This window comes from Polyodon spathula, chromosome 3 (assembly GCF_017654505.1).
Source record: "Polyodon spathula isolate WHYD16114869_AA chromosome 3, ASM1765450v1, whole genome shotgun sequence".
In the NCBI taxonomy this organism is placed as follows: domain Eukaryota; kingdom Metazoa; phylum Chordata; class Actinopteri; order Acipenseriformes; family Polyodontidae; genus Polyodon; species Polyodon spathula.
In genome coordinates this window covers 81976563-81997563 of record NC_054536.1, presented here as the reverse complement: position 1 = coordinate 81997563, position 21001 = coordinate 81976563, and the positions used below count along the sequence as shown (strand labels likewise).

Sequence of the window (21001 nt, the reverse complement as noted above, 5' to 3'; positions counted from 1 at the left end):
ATTACTTTTAGTTTGAACTTCCTCAGGGCCATCGCAAAGCCAGGCAATGCTGGGAAGTGCTTGTGTATTACCCATTTCTATAGTGTCTCAAAAGCTCTGCTGCAGGGCTGTTATGTTTAATAAATATTTAGAAAGAGCGGCAACGTTTGTTTATTTATTTATTTATTTATTTATGTATTTATTTATTTGTTTGAATTTTAACAGAGTTGCTCCAATAAAGAAGATCCAGACCAATTGAGGTTAAAACAGAGAGCCAAAGAGGTAAGAACTGTGCACACAAAGCATTGTTTTTTTTTTTTTTTTTTTATATATTTGTTTTTGTATTTTATTGAAGGGGTTGTGTGCAGTCTCCTGACAATTAGGTCAGTGTTTACTTTGCTATCGCATACCATTTGTTGCAGCCCAAGGGAAGAACACAAAATGCTAGAGGCAAGGACAATTCTAAAAATCAGTCTGCTGCAACTTTTATTTTATCTTTGACAGTACCTAAAACAAATTACAAAAAGCAGAGGCTAACGTTTATTTAAAAAAAAGAAATACTACTAATAATTACAATATTACTAATACTAAATTAAGCTTTTTTTTTTTTTTTTTTTTTTAAACTTTGAGATATAGTATGTGGGGATTCTGCAATAGGTTACCATTTTTCAGGATAATTGTTCATTTTGTAAATCTGATACTGCTTATAATTCTTTGGCTTCAAGGTGGTATTGGGATTTAGTCGTAAATGGAAAATGCCTCTGGCTTTTAATTTTCTGGGCCCAGCAGTTTTCTGTTCTGTGATGGAACCCTTGTTTTTACACAGTTCATGTTTAGCTGTAGGGCTTTTTATTTTATAGCTTAGACTAGTTAAGCTCCCAGAGGTCTCCACATAGCAACTGTAGAAATCAACAAATAAGTTCATTTACGTTGGCTGGCTCCTCACAGTAGCTGACTTTTACATTTCCCAATATCCATTTCCTGACTTTCTTTGCCAGAGAGAAAAAGCTCCACTAATTGGAGCTTATTTTAATTGAGCCTAATATTGGAGCTTGCTTCAGTTGGGCCCCTTGGCAAATGGGGAATAGAATCAAATGAAAGCACCTAAGGACGGAGATGTGTATGTGTGACTGTTTGTGGGTGTGGGTGTGTGTGTGTGTGTGTGTCTGAGAAAGAGCACGAGAGACAGACGCAGACTGTGTGTGTGTGTGTGTGTGTGTGTGAAATTTTTTCACTTGACGTACAGATTCTCCTCCCTGCTGAGCAAATCGTCAAACTCCTTCACAGCTTAGATTAAAGATCTGAGAACAGTTGATAATGAAGACAATTGAGGTGTGAGACGTATTGAAAGGAAACAAAGTGGGTGAAAAAAATCTATTTATTGTTTTGGATTAAAACAAGTAACCAGAATTTTGTATTTTTTTTTTTTTTTAAATAAAAATCATTACCTTTGTTCAGAAATGTTGACTCTCTTTGTTTTATTTAAAAACAGATGCAGCAGTTGGAATTGGCAGAGATGCAACAGAGAGATGCAAATCGAACAGCGCTTGCAGCCATTGGGCCAAGGAAGAAACGACCATTAGACTTCTTAGGTTATGGATCTGGTAGTGAGGTAGACAATTTATTTACATAAACTGTTTTCAAAATGTGTGTGTGTGTGTGTGTGTGTGTGTGTGTGTGTGTTTATGTATGAATAATTTAACTTACCTACAGTCAAACGTGTGTTTTATGGGGCCAGGGTGAAATATTTGTAAGCAGGTTGTAAATGGCACAGATTGTGTACAATAACCAAACCATTGATTCAATCCCAAGTTGAGGGCTAGTGAATTGAATTGTCTTTATTTTGCACAGTAAGACTGCAGATAAGTATCATTCCAAACCCTAAAAACTGTTTTATCTTTGTATAGTTTAATATATATATTATATATATATATATAATATATATATATATATATATATGATGTTGTGAGTATCGTGAGGAGAGAACTAGTGGGGTATTACGTCACGCGTTGTCATAATGCAGTGATTCTCTTTAGGACCTAAGAGAAATCCTGGATGGATGCTCTTCATCATATATATATATATATATTATATATCTATATATATATAATATATATATATATATAAATACTTACTTTACTTGAACTTCTCAAAATTTACAACTCCAATTCCACATTTGTTTTATTTGAAGTGTTTAAAGTTAAATTTAAGTTTTTTGTTTGCTTGTTCAGCTACAAAAAGGCATACGTAACCCTCATGCTATTACTTTTTGAAAATGTGTCTATGGGTACGGTTTACTGTGAAGAAACAGCAATGGCAAGGGATGAAAAATAAATAAAATGCAGTGTCAGCTTTATGAACTATTTATTTTGGGAATAAACAAAACAACATTTAACTTGAACTGCTATTTGCCATCCTTTGTTTGTATTGCTACACAATGTATTCTTTGATATATTGAGTAATATAAAGGCACACATAAATGGGCCATAACCACGCCCTGCTGCTATGCCATCTCTGCCTGTGTTCAAAGCAATATAATGGCTTTTATTACTTTCTGAGAAACTAGTAAATATCTAAACTGATATTTAAATTATGAGCTAATGTCCGAACATGAAAATCCTGTGTTCGTCCCAGCACTATATATAGATAAGCTTGTGGATGTTGTTTTTTACCAGATTGCAAGTGGCATGCTGTCAGATTTTGGTAGTGTTGCAGTCACTTGCGATTTGATGGGTGTTTTACTATTGTCAAAAAGACGTACATTTACCATTAATTATGCTTTTTTTTTTTTTTTTTTTAATAAACTGGAAACAGACAATCAGTTTCTCTAAAAAGAAAAAAATTCACGAGAAGTCCACCGCAGAGTTGCACAAGTAAAAAAAAAAAAATGTATTGCATGTGATAAATATTTGCATACTGTTTTCTAAATTGTGGAAAAATATGATAAATTACATTAAAAAAAGACCGAAAACAGCATAATGTACCGAGAGCAAGCGCAGTGCGCTGCATACCACTTTAACACATACCTGAAAATAACACTACACCAGTAAGAAATTTAAGTTACTTTCACCTATAGCATCTACTTTGACTTCAGTTCGGGTCAAATCTGGCAATCTGACATTAGATAGATAGTAAATTTTGTATTATTTTTATTATTTGTTTTGCAAACAGAAACATTATAGGGTAGATGTACTAAGATGGGTCAGTTGCAGTGCAAACATACCGCAATTTGCATTTTCGTTGCGACAATTCGCAAAGTATACATTTTGTCGTATGTACTAAGAGAAAATATGTTAATGAAAACAGCCGCAATATACTAATTTAAATATTAGTTGTGTCTTCTTAGCGAGATCTTTTACCTTACATTTCGAGAGTCTTGCGACATTGTTGAGTAGCGGGAGTTGAGTTGATGTTTGCTGCAGCAGAGGGAGGCCGAAGGATAATGTCTATACATGCAGGTTGCAAGAATCAAAATAACATTTGTGTTAATAGGTAAATATCCTCTATACAATGCTTTCTGTTCCATATTCATTTTATCTATTTTAATACTGTTATATATGTAAAAAATGAAAGGTAGTTTAATCCCATCAGATTCTATAGTGGTGCCCCAACCTTCACCCCCAAAAAGCTTTTCATAATCATACAGTAGGTTTTGGCTTTAAAAGCAATACAATAAAATCGCACACACATACATTTATAGTTCTCAATGTATTTTAAATTATAAATCATTTCGCTGAAATAGCACTAATGTGTTATGGGTAGGCTACCCATTATAAATCTGTACAGTGGGCCTATACAGTGTACAATACCTATTGCACTTTATCTTTTCACTTTACCCTACTGGTAACACAGAATAAATCATGCTGCTGTATTGTACACATTGGTGTACAATGCGAATAAAAGATTCTTTTAAATTGAAACTAAATGATTTTAGGGTATTTTTTATTTTATTTTAATTGTTATTGTTTTTAACCTGGCCTACTTAGTAGCCTAGACAATGAAAACATACATCATGGTCGTATACAGATGCTGAGAATGAGCTGGAGGGGTTAGTTGCATATGTGTGGAGTCTATTGCTCCCAACGCTGGGCAAACCAGAAATGTTATATAAATTTGTTTTCAAGGCTTGTAAGTACACCCTGACTTTAGTGAAAATGAGTTACTGAAAATGCATTGAGCATTACTGCCAACGCACAAGAAAAAGCGCACTGGGAAATGCCAGCAACAATTGCGACTATTGAAAACATGCTTTCAAAAGTTCTTAACAAACTGATGCAATTGTAAGTGTCGCAATTGTCTGCAGCTTCAGTCATTATTATAATATTTGTGAACCCTCATTTGCACTATCCCGTCCCCTTTTTGCAAATTTATGCAGGATCGCCCATAATTACATATTCATCCAAGGTTGAACCACAAAGAAATACTGCTGCCGCAAAGCATTCCCTAAAAAGTTGCTAACAGTTTTACGTATGTTTCGTACAACTCGTTGTCAACTGTTGCGAGAGGTGCAGTGCTTTGGTACATATACCCTAGGGCTGTCAGTGCCATCGAAAAAATCAAATTGATTGATAAATTATCAATTTAAATGCTTACCTTTTCAGTCTTCTGTCCAGGAAATAAAAATGACCTCTCTAGTGTGTATAAAGACCTCAAAAAACAGGGCATCGTAAAATCCAGCTACAAAAAATGCACTTTTATTTTTAAATATCCAACTGCAGTACAGCACAATAGTAGCCTACAGAAACAGAAGTCTGAAACAAACAATTCTGTTTAAGTATCAGTGTTCATTTACAAATATAAACACTATGGTGAAATGTCCAACATAGAAAACAAGATAATCATTTTGAAGTTTTGGCTCTCTGTGTGTTATTTTACTTCACAAATTGCTAGTTAGAAACACAAGACTGTCAACCTAATCTGGATCTAAGGCAGCTCGCTTTTTATTTACAATATTTCTAGCTGCAGAAAAAAAACCTGCTCGGAATGAACAGGCGTACTCGGCACACTTAGGTTTTAATTTTATGGCACATTTAGCAAGATGTGAGTATGTAACCTTTTTGATTTTTTCCACCACTCAAGCCGTGTTTTAACTTCTCTCGTTTTTTTGTTTATTCTGCACTGTCCTTGCACAAATGTAACTCGCTTGGAATTATGGGGTGTTCATAGCTCCATCCAATGAGAAATAGGTTTAAACGATCACACGGGTAAATAGGAAGCAACTAGCTTGGGAGAGTTTTTATGTGTTTCTTAAACATCCTGCCTTACCAAGCCTAAATAGACAATTGATTTTCTAACATTTAAATCGATTTAGGCAAAAAAAAATATTAAAATCGATAAAAAAATCGATTTTCAATTTTAATTGTGACAGCCCTAATCTACCCCTGTTTCACATTCATTGCATTTGCACTTTAAGTCTGTAATACAATGGTGCATTTAAAAAAAATGTGCATCACTTCATTTGATTTCAGGTAATGTATTTTTTATCTTTTCTTTTACACAAAAACATATTGTCTTTATGTATTTCCCTTTGTGTAAATTCATAATGGAATAAAAAAATTAAGTTCATACAGACAGATGTCTACATTGACGCTGCACAGTGTATTGTTAATGTGTTTTTCCTGCATCCATAATAAACTATTTTCATTTTGGTAAATGAAGTGTATTAAATTATTCTGTCATTCTTTTTTTTTGCTATCAATGAGTCCTTCTGTCATATCAGTCTGATAGATCTGCCTGTTTGACAGTAGATCATTTTTGATTTGAGACTTTAGTGCCTAGTTTTACACTTAATTTGCAAGGTGAATTCACTGACGTTGCATGCAAACAGTGATGGTGTGTGCTGGGAACGAGTGGAGATTAGAAGCAAAGCAGAGAATATTTAATCACACAGCGACTTCCTGATGTGAATTAAGAAGATCGAAGTATGATTGTAACCTGTATGATAATACTTTTTTCATTCATTTTTGTTTTCAGTAAACTCAAAATTATTAAGGTGACCAGTGTTCTATTGTTTTCAGTGCAAACAAATGAATTTTTTTACAGAGGTTCCGGGAGCTCAGCAAAATCTAATTACATATTTTTCAAGAAGGCAGTTTTAGAAATGTATTTCTGCAGTGCTTAAAAAACTAAAGTTTAAAAGGCTTGTTAAAATCCACGTAATTACTTACTTGTTTACCATGCTGACATGATTTATTCCTTATAAAACTTATTGCAAAAGAGAAAACAAACTTGGTCTGCCATGGTTTCAATTGGATTTGTGTGTGTGTGGGAGGGGTGGGGTTTATGCTACAACCTAACTTTCTTCCAGTTTCGTATTCTTACTGTGACTGGCTGCAAACTATGATTGGCTACAATAGGACTAACCAGTGATTGGATAATGTTTTGTTGATGGGTATTACTTGTGTAATAGAAAATAAAAAAGGACCCCTCGTTAATATCTTCGAGTCCAAGTACGAGTCACAGAGTCCTTTGCAGCCTTGACTCCAGTCCGAGTTCGAGTCATGAAAAATGCAACTTGAGTCTGAGTCCCGGACTCGAGTCCTACAAGTCTGCCATATGGTAATGGTTACATTTCTACATTTTTCTCTGTTGGGACTTTCATCAAGTGGTGCACGTGAAGCAGACTGAACTCATGCTTTTGAAAATGTTTCTTTTTATTTATTTATTACTTTTTCTTGTCCAATTTTTACATGTGAAAAATACATTGGTGGAGCTGAATTACAATTTTTTTTTTCTCAGTGTTTAAAAGTTTTACAAACTTTTTTTGTGCATTTCACAGGTATAAGGGAATTATGAAATGGTACACACTGGAAACTTTATACATATAACAACAACATTGTTTTTTGTTTTGTTTTTCCAGCTAGTTTTATTCTAGAGTTTCTTTCTGTATATTTGACTCAACATCTGTACCCGTTTGCTTTGTCAACCCTTTTTGGCAGCTATCAATTATTTAATGGCTGGTATAATGGTGACTGAATCCCTTACTGAATTTCCATACTGTTTTGAGGCAAGCTGATTCAGCGAGAAACCTGAGTGAATGCCTCTGGCAATGAAGTTAATATTGCTTTGTGCCTCCCTGGCAAGCAAGTTGGACTGAAACACAATTCCACAGGTGTTCGATTTGACATTGGCATCCCTCTATTTATGCAGTGTATCAAACTATACTTTATGTGGCCCAGTGCTTACAAAACTGAATTGAAAATCCATTGCCAAACTAATAGATTTTTTGCCTGACAGATATACAATGCTAATATCCACCAATTGAGTACACCATTAATGGTAAGATATGTGGAAACACTAAAAATAAATAGCTTTAACAATTGAAGACACTGATACATAACACTGTGAGCACAACTCACTGGTGTGATTTGCAGTGTAAGACAAACGGCCTTCTAGTTAGATTGGTGGCCTTTTATTATGTTTTATCAGCGTAAATGTTATTTAAAATGTAAATATAACTGTAGGAGCAGCAGGTACCCAAAGAGCTGCATTGCCATGTCCTGGAACATTAAGCTGTGAAATTGTCCTGAGGTATTATAGATAGCAACAGCATTGCTTTATAACAAACACCTTAATTTATTGGAGAGTTGTGGATGCAGATATATTGAAGAGATGGGGGGGAATGTTAAAATGGCAAGAGTGAGCAAGGGAGTACACACACAATAAACAAGATACTGTAAAAGAATGATTAATGATAGAAGTTGGAATACATGAATTAGGCAGAGCCTAGTGCGCATGACATGTCACATATAAAACAGGTTTAAAAAAAATAAAAAAAATAGCTGGAGCTTTTGTCACAGGTATGGTAATTGATGATTATTGAATACTTCCATGCCTTCAGGGCTTGCAGTTTGCAAGTAAAATAAAATACAGTATAGATTCATCACTGATGATGTGAAGAGAATACTATGAAGTGTTGTTCATAAATTGTAAATGTTTTGAGTGGGAATAAAGAATGTAATCACTGTTGGTACTTAATTACTTTTAATGGACTCTGAGTATCCAATGGCTGTTTGAGACACACACTAAGTGATACCGAACATCATTGTGTGGTTTTGGCTTGTGGTTAAATGTAATACCTTCAGAATGGTACAAAATTATAAACCCACTTTCCTAATAGAAAAAAAAAAAAAGCCACAATCATATTCATATTAAGCACACCCTAATATAATGGATTATTGGCTAATGTGGAAGAGATTATTTCATCCCTTTTGGAGCATGACCATATAGATAAATACCTTCAACATGGTTTCCAAACTGCCAGTAAAAGTCAAGGTCACTCAACAATCTTCCAATTAGCAAGTCACTAAAACCGCTCCAGATATGCTGTACTGTGTAATCAGTGATGGCTTGCCTACTACTTTCTTTTTTTGTAAGAATTATTGTTCAGCATTTCCTGATCCCTCTGTTGACTTTGAGATAATGGCTTCCAATGATGAGTACACAGACAGCAGAATGTACTGTGTGTGCCTTTTAAGTGGTGGTTGTTTAAAATTGTGGTTGTCATATCATTCCACTTAATAGTATTAGTTCGACATGCTCTTTCTTTAGAAAACGATTGTAAAAAAAAAAAAAAAAAAAAAGTTGGTAACCTGGCATACCTGTTAGAATGTGTACTTACTAACTCTCATTTTATCACATCACAGAGTAATTGAAAGCAATCTGTGAAATTGTTTGACAAATTACCAGAGTCAGTGTCATGATATCTGGTATTTGCCACACATGATTACAAACTCAGAGATCTGTCTGATTACAGTGCTAAAAAAAAAAAAAAAAAAAAAAAAAAGGAAATGGCACACTGTGACTCTAGGCATAACATTTTTAATCTTAAAAAAAAAAAACAGAATAACTTAGGAAGACACAAGCCGTAGATAAATGTAGATGACGTTTTTGGAGAACATTGCTAGGGGCCAGACAGGTTTAGTGTAAAAACACAAAGCACAATATTCCAGTGTAAATCCGCACTCGTATTCTCATGTAACCTTAAGGTAAAGATGAAATATGTGATCTAATGACACGGAATAAACCAATCCACATTAGAATGAGATAATAGTGGCTAAAGCTGTTTCCGTCTAATATATTTTGAGGTAATCGCCTTGTGTCTGCTTTTTTTTTTTTTTTTTTTTAAGAAATGAGTGTTAAACTATTTTATGTGTGCTTGCCAGCAATAAGGTTGCCATCCCCTCGTTTAACAACATTTTCTTAGCTGCTCTTTTGCCACATGAATTAAATCTGATTTTTTTTTTTTTTTTTTTTTTTTTTTATATTTTGTTGATATTGTTTGAATTAAAGATAAGCAAACATAATTCCCAAAACTGCTTTTAAATTAAATTCATTTTTACACAATGCACACAGATATCTCTTTTTTAAAAATTTTTTACATGTTTTTTTTTTCATAAATACTATAAATGTATTAAAACTGTAAACTTTGTGGAATTAGAGTATGGTGTGGATACTGATAGCCATTTTAAAATATACTTATTTTATTTCCATATCTTTATGCAATTTAGTCGCTTGAACAAAGAGCAAATGAATGATTTAGGATAATAGATGGGCAGTTTTTGAGATCCCTGAAGTTTGCCCAAGCACAGCTTGAAATCTGTTAATAAGCCTATGAGCCTGCCAGTGCACCTGTAAATACATATTGAGGTAGTGAATAAACCTAAAGATGGCATCTGCAGTTCTCTAGCAAATACTGGATTATTTCAAAAATATTACACAGTTGTCAAAATCATTTGGCAGTTGAATAAATTAGAGCTACTTTACTAAAAATCTGATATGGTTTCTTGGCTGTGGTACTACTGTCAGAATTTACTGGCTAAATTGTCACAAAGGGTATTCTGTTTATATTAGTGCTGGGACAAATAACCGAATATTCAAACAAATATTTTTTGACGTACTCAGATACAAAAATCAGATGTTCGTATTCGCTAGAAATGAGAAAAATACCTTGCACTTATTTACCGCCTCACCAGAAGTTGTGCGACAGTTTCAAAAGTGGCAAATGAAAAAGAGCTCTGTACAGGATCAACACAGCAGCTCATGAGCCTCTATTTAAAACTTTTAGACAGCAAAAAATAAACAAACCGATTATGCTCGCACACACATAGTGATCTCTATGGAAAGCCATCTGGGTCAAAAAAGTGTTGAGCTGCTTTAGAGCGAGTCAGAATCTCATTGCACATAAAAAGGCAAGCACGTCATTCTGAAATGCCTCGCTTAAGCAATGTCCAACTTGCTGGAAATGTTGTGTAGTGGTTTTTATATATAGTGTGTATATCTTTTGTTGCGATTTTCTGTTCTGTGAAATGTAATAAACGAGAACCCTTTTTTCCCCTTGCATTTTGCAACGCCATATCCACGTTTGTTTTATTTGAATGCTAAATTTCAGTTTTCGTTTGTTTGTTCAGCTACAAAAAGGCACACGTAAACCTCATGTTATTACTTTATGAAAACGTGTCTATGGCCACAGTTTACTGTGAAGAAACGGCAATGGCAAGGAATAAATAAAAATAAATAAATAAATAAATAAAATGCAGTGTCAACTTTATGTACTATTTATATGGGGAATGAACAAAACAAAGTTTAACTTGATCTGCTATTTATTATTCTTTGTTTTGTAGTTAATTCACTGGGGTAAAATAAGGCCTACACTACGTGTTCTTTACTCCTGGGGATGTTGTTCTATTTTAACGTGTTACACATTGTAAGTTCTTGCTGTAAAATAAAGGCACAGACACAGGGTCCACAGCCACGCCCCCCTGCCCCTGCTGCTATGCTGTCTCTGCCTGCGTTCTGAGCAATATAATGGCTTTTATTAGTTTTTGAAAATGAAGAAATTAAATTGAGCGAATATCCGAACATAAAAATCATGTGTTCGTCCCAGCATTAATTTATATAGACATCAAATTAAAAAATGTGGATTTTACAGTAAAACATGTCTAATCCACCACCTCTAAAGGCTTAACTTCGGTATAATTTTTGCATACATTTTGGGCATGTTATCCTCTGAAGTCTGGTACCTGTCTAGACTTTTTTTACGGTAGTATGTGTGTGTACTGTGCAATGTGCCAAACATACATGCCGCTATCATTGAAATAAGTTTTGGTTGAAATCAGAGGTCAGGTTTGTATCATTTGTTTATTTTCATTGGAGTCAAATAAACAAATAAAAAAAGTATGTCTATTTCAATCCCATGTGCAGCCATATTTCTTCAAACATCCAGTATCATACAGGTAGTTAAACCTTCATAGTGTTGTCCATGCATTCTTTTTTAATGTTAACCAATTTTACCTTACCTTGAAGTTTACGTGCTGTGTTGCCATTCTCTCATTTTCTCAGTTCGGAGAGAACCACATCCTTGTTGGGTTATCTGAGCGAGTCCTTCGTGCATTTTTAATTTGCATCCCGGAAATGAAATTCCACTCATCAAAATGCAACTGGAAATAATGCTGACTTGCTTGCAAAAGATTGTAGGAATCAAAATGTACCTTCTTTCTAAAATGACTGATGTAACGATATAAGTCATGGTTGTTATAAACATCTGATGATTTTTTATTAAGAGGTACGTGTTCAACACCTGTGGTCCTGACCACAGTTGAGATTAAAAGGATAAATATATGCAAAATGTAATATAAAAGATAGTCTAGTTTACACATCTGCTTGTCGTATTTTGTATGAACAAGATACTGGCTCCTTAAAAGCATTGACAGTGAATTGAATTTGTACTTCTGGTGTTTTTGTTTATGTAAAACAAGTTAAAGGCTGGTAATGTCAGTGCCATATTCAGCCCAGTGTTCTTAACTGTGGTACTTGCATTGCTTCAATGCTGCAAAAAGGTAATGTTCCAAGCTTTAAACAAAGCCCATCAATAAAACATTATCTTGAAAAATATATACTGACCACAAGTGTAATAATTCTGTGCATTTAGTTTGAGTTCAGGGGCATTGTGTACGAAATACAAACAGAATATCCGATTGGTCCTTGGTTACTGTCATTTAGAGTTGTGTGTCAAGATATTCTCATACATGTTTTCAGCTAAAAAATTTTTTTTAGAAAATCATGTGGTGTATTGTAGCATACGGCAGCTCTTATCTTTATACAGCGTTAATTGTCAACATGGTAAATTACCTTGATGTAGGGCGAGCATCCCTATAGGGCCACTTTTATACTGTACAGTAACATGAGTTGTGTTTTTTTTTTTTTTTTTTTTTCATTTGTTTAAATGGCCACAGTATATATGTTTTGCTGTTTTTAAAAACATTTATATATTGTGTGTGGTGTGAAAGATGCATACAAAGTGACAGCAGTAGCAGTATACCCAGAGTTCCCTGTGCTTTTGCTTAATGTAAAAATAAGGTGAATGTTTTAACTGAAGCACTTCACATAAACATACTGAAAGATAAAATCGAGACTTGTTAATGAGATTTGTGCCCAGAGGGTTTCACTTCAGGTTTTTTTTGTTTAATGAGCTATTTCACTTTAGCTTGCGTACGTCTGCTGTTTTTTCCCCTCTCCACATGGCTGCTGGATCCCATTCTGAAAACCTGGCATTTTTTTAGGGAAAAAAAAAAAATCTGAAAAGTAAATTTGCTAGTTTTTATCAGAATATCAGCTTCTTTTGACAACTCATGAAAATTCTCCATTAAAAGCAGAGAGAGAGAGAGGATAGAAGGCTATTTTTTTTTTTTTTGCAAGATGAAGGTGAAGGATTTTAGTGCTGAACATTACTGGAGGGGATTTTTTTTATTTTTTTTATAAAAGGTTCCTAGGCTAATGACTACATAAAAAGCATACTTTCACCTCCCTCGTTCCTGAGAATTATAAAGGACGTCGCTGTTGGGTTACTGTGAATCCTCTGGGAGTTTTGTTTCATTTAGAACATTGCCTCGGGCCCTTCCATTGCATCCTGTTGAATTGACCTCCTTTTCAACCCTGAGCTGGCAGCTGCACTGCGGATAAGTCTTTTCCCTAGATCCCCCAGGGCTGTCATGTGACTGCTTTGAACTGTGACCTTCTGTGTAGGATCAGGACAACAGTGCCCTTTTCACTGTACTAATCATAGGTTGCTTTGTGGGGGGGTTGAGGTTGTTCTTAGTTATCTGGCTCTCATAATGTATAACAGAGCCGTATTCAGTCAGGCAAATAAGTTGGCCGATATTGCTGTATATGTAGGAAAAGGGCACTACTTTTTATTACAGTATTTTGAACTGTCATTACATTTTTTGCTCATTGTGTTGTACTGATCATGTTGATATTTAAATTAATGTCAGACCTGCTAATTTGTTTGAAACCTGCTGGTTTTGTGCATTGTCTGTTTCTATCCCACCATGAAGATAACTAATAAGCAAGCAGTCTTAACAGGTAACAAATAGCCCCCCAACACCAAAAACCTGCACAGGATTTTACATTTTTGGTACATTCAGCAGTTCACCATACTGTGATAATGAAATTATTTGTAGTAGATATAAGTATGCTTGCTATGTAATCCAATTGACATTGACTTCAGTTCTGTTGGTTCTTTTTAGTCAGATTGAGAAGTAGATTTTCAATTTTTGGAAGAAACATGTCCAGATATAAAAACAAATGATGCCGAAAGGACAGCTCTGAACGATGCTGTAAGTGTGTGGGTCTTTGTATACTGTGTGTATGTATTGGAAACTATATACTGTATTGATGGGGGGGGGGGGGGGGGGGGGTAATAATAAAAAATGCATTGGATTGAGATATCAGATGTTTTCCCCACCAGCGGGGAAAGACTGATAAGTCACATGTGGTGAAGACTCTATTCCTGTATTCCTGTCTGCAGGCAATTTTAAGGAACATGGCAGGCTTGGTGTGGGATATCCTGAGATAACCAAGCCCTCAAGGGTGTAATGAGGTACGAGGCATAGACAAGTAGCTCTAGTCTCCTTTGGGATGTTCTTATCTCTGGGTAGCCCTCCTGAGTGCTATATTGCTAATGAAATGTTTTATGAAAGTGCCATTTTATCAATTTAGTACCATATGCTTCTACATAGAATTCAGGGTCTACAATCTGAAAGGTGCCAGGCGCCAAACTCTTCAATAATCTTGCATGTGATTTATGCCACATATTTCAAATTTATGGCACAGTTATACATGATGCAGTATGTTTTGCAGTATGTTTTTAATGATAACATTTTATATTAATATACATATAATATATATATATCTCTATATATATATATATATATATATATATATATATATATATATATATATATATATCATTGTAGATTAATATAAAATGTTATCATTAAAACATACTGCATCATGTATAACTATACATCATTTGTAACTAAAGTGTAATTGGGTGTATTTTTTTCTGTCTGTGAATGTAACAAAGTCCAGTTATCTACAAGGGGGATTAACTTATTAAGTTTTATATTTTTTATCCGCTGAGTGACTTTGAATGTTTGATGTTGGTGCCTGTTATGGATTAATGAAATAAAGAAGACCAAGTCGGCCCTGAGATTATAGAAGGTTCATTGAATCGGTCAGTATGTATCTGTAGTATATCAAAATACACAGCAAAGGAAACTTCAAACCAACGCTACGAATATTGTATTATTCATAAGTTAGAAGGGAGTTTTTTTCTCCACTCTAAATAATCATGGAATATTTGCCAGCCTGAGGGATTGAACGGCAGGCTTCTATTCCCAGCACCAATGATACCAAAGTACTGTTTATTTAATTTTAAGTTCCAGTGTCTTCCCCACCGATGCCGATATTTCAGTGTTTATATGTATGTGCTGTTGAAGACAAAGGGTAAAGTGGAGTGGCTTGCTAGAGTCTTAGATCAGATCAGGTTTGTCATGACACATTTATAAGCAGAAGGGATGATTAGGCCTTCCCTCAAGCAAAGTAAGTTAATGTCAAGATGGCATACTTGGTTAGTAAGGAAGGAATCTAGTTTTAGCATCATACTGGATACAGTGCTTTCAGACACGTGTGTGCTGTTTTAGACATACACTCCTTGAAGCTGTTGTCTTTATTTTAATTATATTAGCAAGTGCTAATAAACTGTCATTTAAGTAATATAATTTTAGGAGTTCAGTGGCAGATGCATGCATTTTTCTGTGCTGAAATTCTCACCATAACAATGTACAACTTTGTACAAAAGGGTTTAAGTATCAACATTGTTCGATGATGAAAGGCCAGTGAAAGAAATCTGAATGGATACAAGTCTTTCCTTAATCTCGACACTGCTGTCAACGTTAAGTTGACACCATGTTATTTTAAAGCAGTTAAAGAATTAGGTACGTGTAAATGCGGAATATTTAGTATTCGTTTTGTTTAATTACTTTCTAAATCTCGGTTTATTTAATTGTCTCCCTTGAGGCTTGTAAGTACAGTATGGAAATGAAGGGCTCCTTTTTGCCTTTATAAACTGCAGTTATTACCCAAAGCCTTTAAAATAGGTTACCCGGATGGCCTTGCAGTATTTGTGCCTAAACTTTGTTTGTGTGCTGAAGGCTAAAATATGCAATCCCCAAAAGGCTGAAGGAGGGCCTGAATCTTTGGAAGTGTGGTTATGGGGAGTTTCTAGGAAAGAAGAGTTGGCAAACTCATCATCTTCAAGCAGATAAAGCACCCCAGTTTCCACAGTTCAGAAGTGTGGATCTTTCAACAGTATTTTGTCCATGTCTGTGTTTTTAAGTACTGTGCATGTATGTTAAAATAAGTGCTGTCAAGAGTCTAAAGAGGGGAGCTGTGGCCTCAGGGTGACAGGTCTGTCAGCTCTACTATACAGCTCTACTATTTGCTGCTTCAAATTTTCAATAGACCTTGGAAGTAACTTAGAAGAGGTGCCACTGTGTAATAAACAACCAAAAATGAGGTCTGAGTATGAGTGTTATCTATTCTTGCTTGGTCCTAGTTTGAGTTTGTTGGGTAGTTTATTAAATTATAATCATTGTAATGTTATAGTCTGCTGGAAGTAACCTTGCTATAGAGGAGCATGTTTAAAGTGGAGATGCGGTTAGGTTATTGCAATGCCAGATTAGGGATCATTTTTTTTCTGTCGGATGCTGCCCTTCTGTTTATAAAGTAGTGTTGTGAAAATGACTGCTGTATATGGGCCACAGCTGCTTCTTGTAGTGTACTATCAGAAGATATTACCAAAATACAGTATTACAAAACATACTGGTTTCATGCAAATACCCCTAATCCCATTTTATTCAATAGTTTTGAAAAAATGCACCGTTGTGTGTTTTCTTTCATATTCAAACTGTGAACTTTGTACTGGAGCATCAGAGTTGTTGATCTGGTCCAGTGTGTTGCTTGTTATGTTACATTAGGCTTCATTGGATTTTCATTTTTAATACAGAGACACAGATATTTGTTATACCTGTAATGCTGAAATGTTTTTTTTTTTTCTCTTTCTATAGACAGTTGGCATCGGAGATGTTACTGGTGCCTCTCAGTCAGCGATTCCAAAGCAGTTCTCACGTCTAAGGACAACCCGTGCCAGTCTCAAGGACCTCATCTTCTGCATGGAACAGGAGCAAGCCACGAGGCAATCAATCACCTTGTATCGTGCCTTCCTCAAATAGTTATTCACTTCAGTATTTTGGACAATTTCTGAAGCTGAAATCCTTTACTGCACTATTCTGAAGTATATTTCAGAAACTATTTGTGGAACATTGTATCTAGTTTACAATCAGGTTTTTTTTTTTTCTTTTAATATAAATACTTTGTATTGCAAAGGAATGTTTGTGCTCCATTTATTGTAGTGCATTTTCTTCTAGAGATTTACATCATCATTTATTATTTACATGGAATGTTTTTTCAGTCAAATCAGCAAATATAAGCAGATTTAAACTAATTTGTTCTAAATTCATTTGAAAGTTCAGCACTTATTATTGTGGTGTTTGTAGAATGTTCATTTGAAGATGCCATGCCTAGTTTTTCATCTGTCATATAATAATGCAGGATGGCCTAGAAAAAAACTAGATAAGTTTGAAAAAGAAATAAAGAGGAATTCCAGTATTTCTGTATGAATTTTGTTTGTATTGGCCTCATTTATTTTAAGCCATTATACATGCAGACATACAGATTTCAGTTCTATGAGTGGTCTTAACTGACCTATATGTTCAATGATCCAAACCTACAAATTTACAGTCTTTAGAAAGCAACACCTCAGAAGATCTGCCAATGAGGAGGTGATCTAACTACTAGAATGACCAGGGGTGGATTACATTTCTGTGTGTGTCTGTGTATGTTTAGTCTTACAAATGAAAATTAATTAGATGTAATAAAGACATTTATTTACTGTTTAGCAACCTCTGATCTGCTTTCATCTATACTGTAATCACTGTAGAGCCTTACATATTAAAAACATTTACTGGAAAATAAATAGTGCTGTAAACCTCACAAGTTCTGACATAGGTTATGTGATTTAAAGGTTTATTTTTTCAATGTATAACTATCATTTAAATGGGTGATCCTCTCTCTGAATGATAGCATCATCATTATTATTATTATTATTATTATTATTATTATTATTATTATTATACTACCCTGGGGACAAGGACTCAGCTTGGGAAGTCTTGGGCAGTATACTGAAGGGCTTATTAAATCCTAACTGTTCTTGAGAGAAATATTTCAGATTTTTTTTTATTTGTCAGTTTTCCCTGTGTCAACACAGGATAATTGAAATATTTCTTTGCACTGTTGTAAGTGTGACATTGTGAAATGCAGCTTGATTAGTTCCACTAATCACAAGGCAATTTGTTTTGTATTTTTGAACTACTGTTTGTTAAACTTACAATTTTGTTTAAAAAAGAAATAGTTCTCCCCAACTTCATATGCCCAATGTCTCCTCGCTGCTGCAACCCACTGATCGATCAGCAGGCTGCCTTGATTCCTTCTTTCATGTATAGCGCCTCTCTCCACTTGTCAAACCTGAGCAATAGATGTTATCAAACTACTGAACCCTGGGGACAAGGACTCAGCTTGGGAAGTCTTGGGTTTCTCACCAGTAGTGATCGCTGAAGTACCATGACAGCTCCTGCCTACTTTCCTTCCTAACACTTCTGGACCAAAAACATCACTTATCACACCAATTAAATAGTGTGTTGACTAAAAAAATGCTATTGTTTGTTACTGAACTAGCAGTAAACTATCCATTTATAAAAACATTTTGCAGTAAAGTTTTTTTTTAGGGATTGTTTTCTTTTTTTCCACCTCTATTGGTATAAATCCCATCTCCTTTTTCATAGTATCTGCTATGGCAATGCCAGAGATGTAAAATTCTGTTTATTTGTTCTGTATTGTAAATGCTGAAAATATTATTTGTTGTTTTTGAGTTTGTTTATACATTTTGTTTTTGAGTTTGTTTCCTGTCTGTGTAACACAGGATAATTGAAATATTTCTTTTTGGATTGGGTGACATTGTGAAATGTAATGCTCACAAGGCAATTTGTGACGTGGCATAATAAACTGTTTCATTAACAAACAGTATTCTCACTTAGCAAGAATGCTTTCATACTTGTTTTTTTTGTTTCTTTAAATCCCTTTGTCAAATGTGTGTCAACACAGGTTTAATGACTGATAATTGAAATATTTCTACTGTTGCACTGTTGTAAGTTTGACACTTGACCTCTGTGAAATCACCACAGCTTGACTTTTCAGTCAAGTTCCACTAATCACAATCATGCATTTCTTGAGTATAATTTCATGCAAGATTACGTGATAAACCTTAGCTTCCTGATTCAAACACATGCAAGAGTCCTGTACGGATTAAAAACTACGCTGAGAGCATTGGTCCTCAGTACTGTTGATTGTTGCACATTTACAGATGGCTACAGTTCAATTTATGCTTGCAATTAAGATGTTTTTGTTATATGTAAGTATTGTTGTACAGCAAGATAATTAAAACAAAAAGTCTAAAAATAGAACCATTTATTTTTTAACCCAGTCATATTTTTATGAAGCAAATAAAATAAAAACTTTCCAAAGAAATTATTTCTTAACGATTCTTTGAATACTGTGAATGTGAATGACTTTATTGTCTGGTCCCAAATCTTAAAAAGAGGTCTGGAAAACGGGTTAAGTGATTGGTCTACCATTCCGATTCAGGATATGCTCGCATTAACGTTGTTTTTGACAGGTATAATCAGAATTCAATCAAAGCAGGAACCAGGGCCAAAAGAAGTACAAGGGGCACCTATTTGAAGACATGTAACATCAGAAGATGTACCATTACGACAGGAGTGCCATGGTTTCCTATCCCACTCTGACAACAAAGCTGACCTGACACGATTTTTATCTGAGGAGTTAGTTAGCAGTTCACATTCAGGCAAGAACCGGAACCAGAGCCTGTACCAGTGACCTAGTCAGTACCAAAGCCAGTACCAGGCAGTACAAGCCACCTGTACCAGGCCTAATTGGTACCAGAGCCAATACCAGTCTGTACCAGAGCCTGTACAAGTCACCTGGTCAGTACCAAAGTAAGTACCAGTCACCTTTATTGGTACCAAGGTTGGTATCAAATTCTGTCCTCTACTCACGTAACCAAAGGTAAGTGGGGACTGTTGTTTCAGACTTGACTGTTGCCTAAAAAAAAATAGCCCCTCAATCAATGCGTCCAAAGTTACGTCCCGTTCTTTCTGGTACCAGAGCCTGTACCAGTGACCTAGTCAGTACCAAAGCCAGTACCAGGCAGTACAAGCCACCTGTACCAGGCCTAATTGGTACCAGAGCCAATGGTACCCAGTCATCTGGTTCATACCAGAATCATTACCAGTGACCCAGTTTGGTCTGGTTTGACTATATAAAAAGTGCATGTATGCTATACTGGCTCCTCTGAGACTCAAAGGCATCAGAGTGTCCAGTCACGCTGATATGTGCCAAGTCACCAGCACAGACAGTTGTAACCTCACAGGTTTTCTCAAATCTTATACTAAATACACCAGTAAGACTTATTTTGCTTCTTTTCCTTTTTTTTATTAACCGATATTTAATATTAATAACAGCAGTCAGGCCTAGGCTAGCTATCTGCTGCAATGGGTTTGGCCTACCTTGGGGAGGGTAAAAGTGGTGTTGTAAACAGCCGGATTGTGGATTCGGCTGATTCCAGGTTGCTTCGCTTGTATTTGAGTGTCCGTCTCACCAAGAGCCGAGGATTCCGTTATCTCTTCCTATCGACACGCAGGTTCCAGAGAGCAAGTCTGTCCCAGAGAAAGCCAACAAGTTGGGCCAGCCACACCCCTCTCTCCGCAGTGCACCAATTAGCAATCAGAAAGTCCCAGAACAAAGATATAACCTCGTTACACAGTGTTGCACACAGGACTGGTCACCAACCACCTCAAACAGCTAGGCTTCACGGTGAACCATTTAGAGGGCTGTCTATCTCGGCATAAGCCTCGATTTCATAAACTTGATCACCACTCTGTTGGATGACATGATCTAGAGCAGGGCTCTTCAACTGGCGGCCCGCCAACATCAGCTAAAAAAATGTTAATTAACTAAAATAAATATTCAAAATAAAAAAAAAAACAAATGCGTGTCTTATTTTTGTATCTGGTGCAAGCATCACACCACCCTTTTCCAGTCATATAAGCCACTCAATGCGACTCACGCAAGGCAATTCCACTTTCTGTACTGTGTGGGTGATTTTAGTTTTTTATTTGTGTTGCTATTAAAAGTTATTTTCTGTCTTATTTTGAAAGTGATATAAACATGGCTCTCTTTACTCTAGCTGTACTGAAGGCAAAGCCAATGTGTTTATTGTGCAATGAATGTGTGTCAGTAGTTAAGGAATACAATATGAAAAGGCTTTTTGAAACCAAACAAGGAGCTTTTGTAAAACATATTTGGAGGGATGAGCCGTTAGAAGCTCAAAAGTAGAGGCGTTGATCTCTTCCTATCAAGTGCTTGTGCAACTCTTGTGAGATTTTGCACTCATAGATTGTTTTCTGAGATTCATTAAAAAGTGTACCTTACAAAGGAGATGGTCAGAAACATCAAATGTCATTATTTGGAAAATTAACCAAAACAT

At 35.3% G+C, this 21001-nt stretch overlaps 1 protein-coding gene across 2 annotated transcripts in view; it reads left to right on the top strand.

Moving 5' to 3' along the window:
- The window catches only part of LOC121313492 (transcription initiation factor TFIID subunit 4-like), a 68590-nt gene extending 51082 nt beyond the window's left edge, over positions 1–17508 (top strand). For both annotated transcript variants that reach the window (XM_041246103.1, XM_041246102.1), the window contains 3 exons: positions 205–261; positions 1472–1591; positions 16389–17508. In XM_041246103.1, coding sequence (XP_041102037.1) covers positions 205–261; positions 1472–1591; positions 16389–16553 — 342 coding nt within the window. In that variant the 3' untranslated portion in view covers positions 16554–17508. The remainder of the gene's footprint in view (positions 1–204; positions 262–1471; positions 1592–16388) is intronic.
- The last annotated feature ends 3493 nt before the right edge of the window (positions 17509–21001 follow it).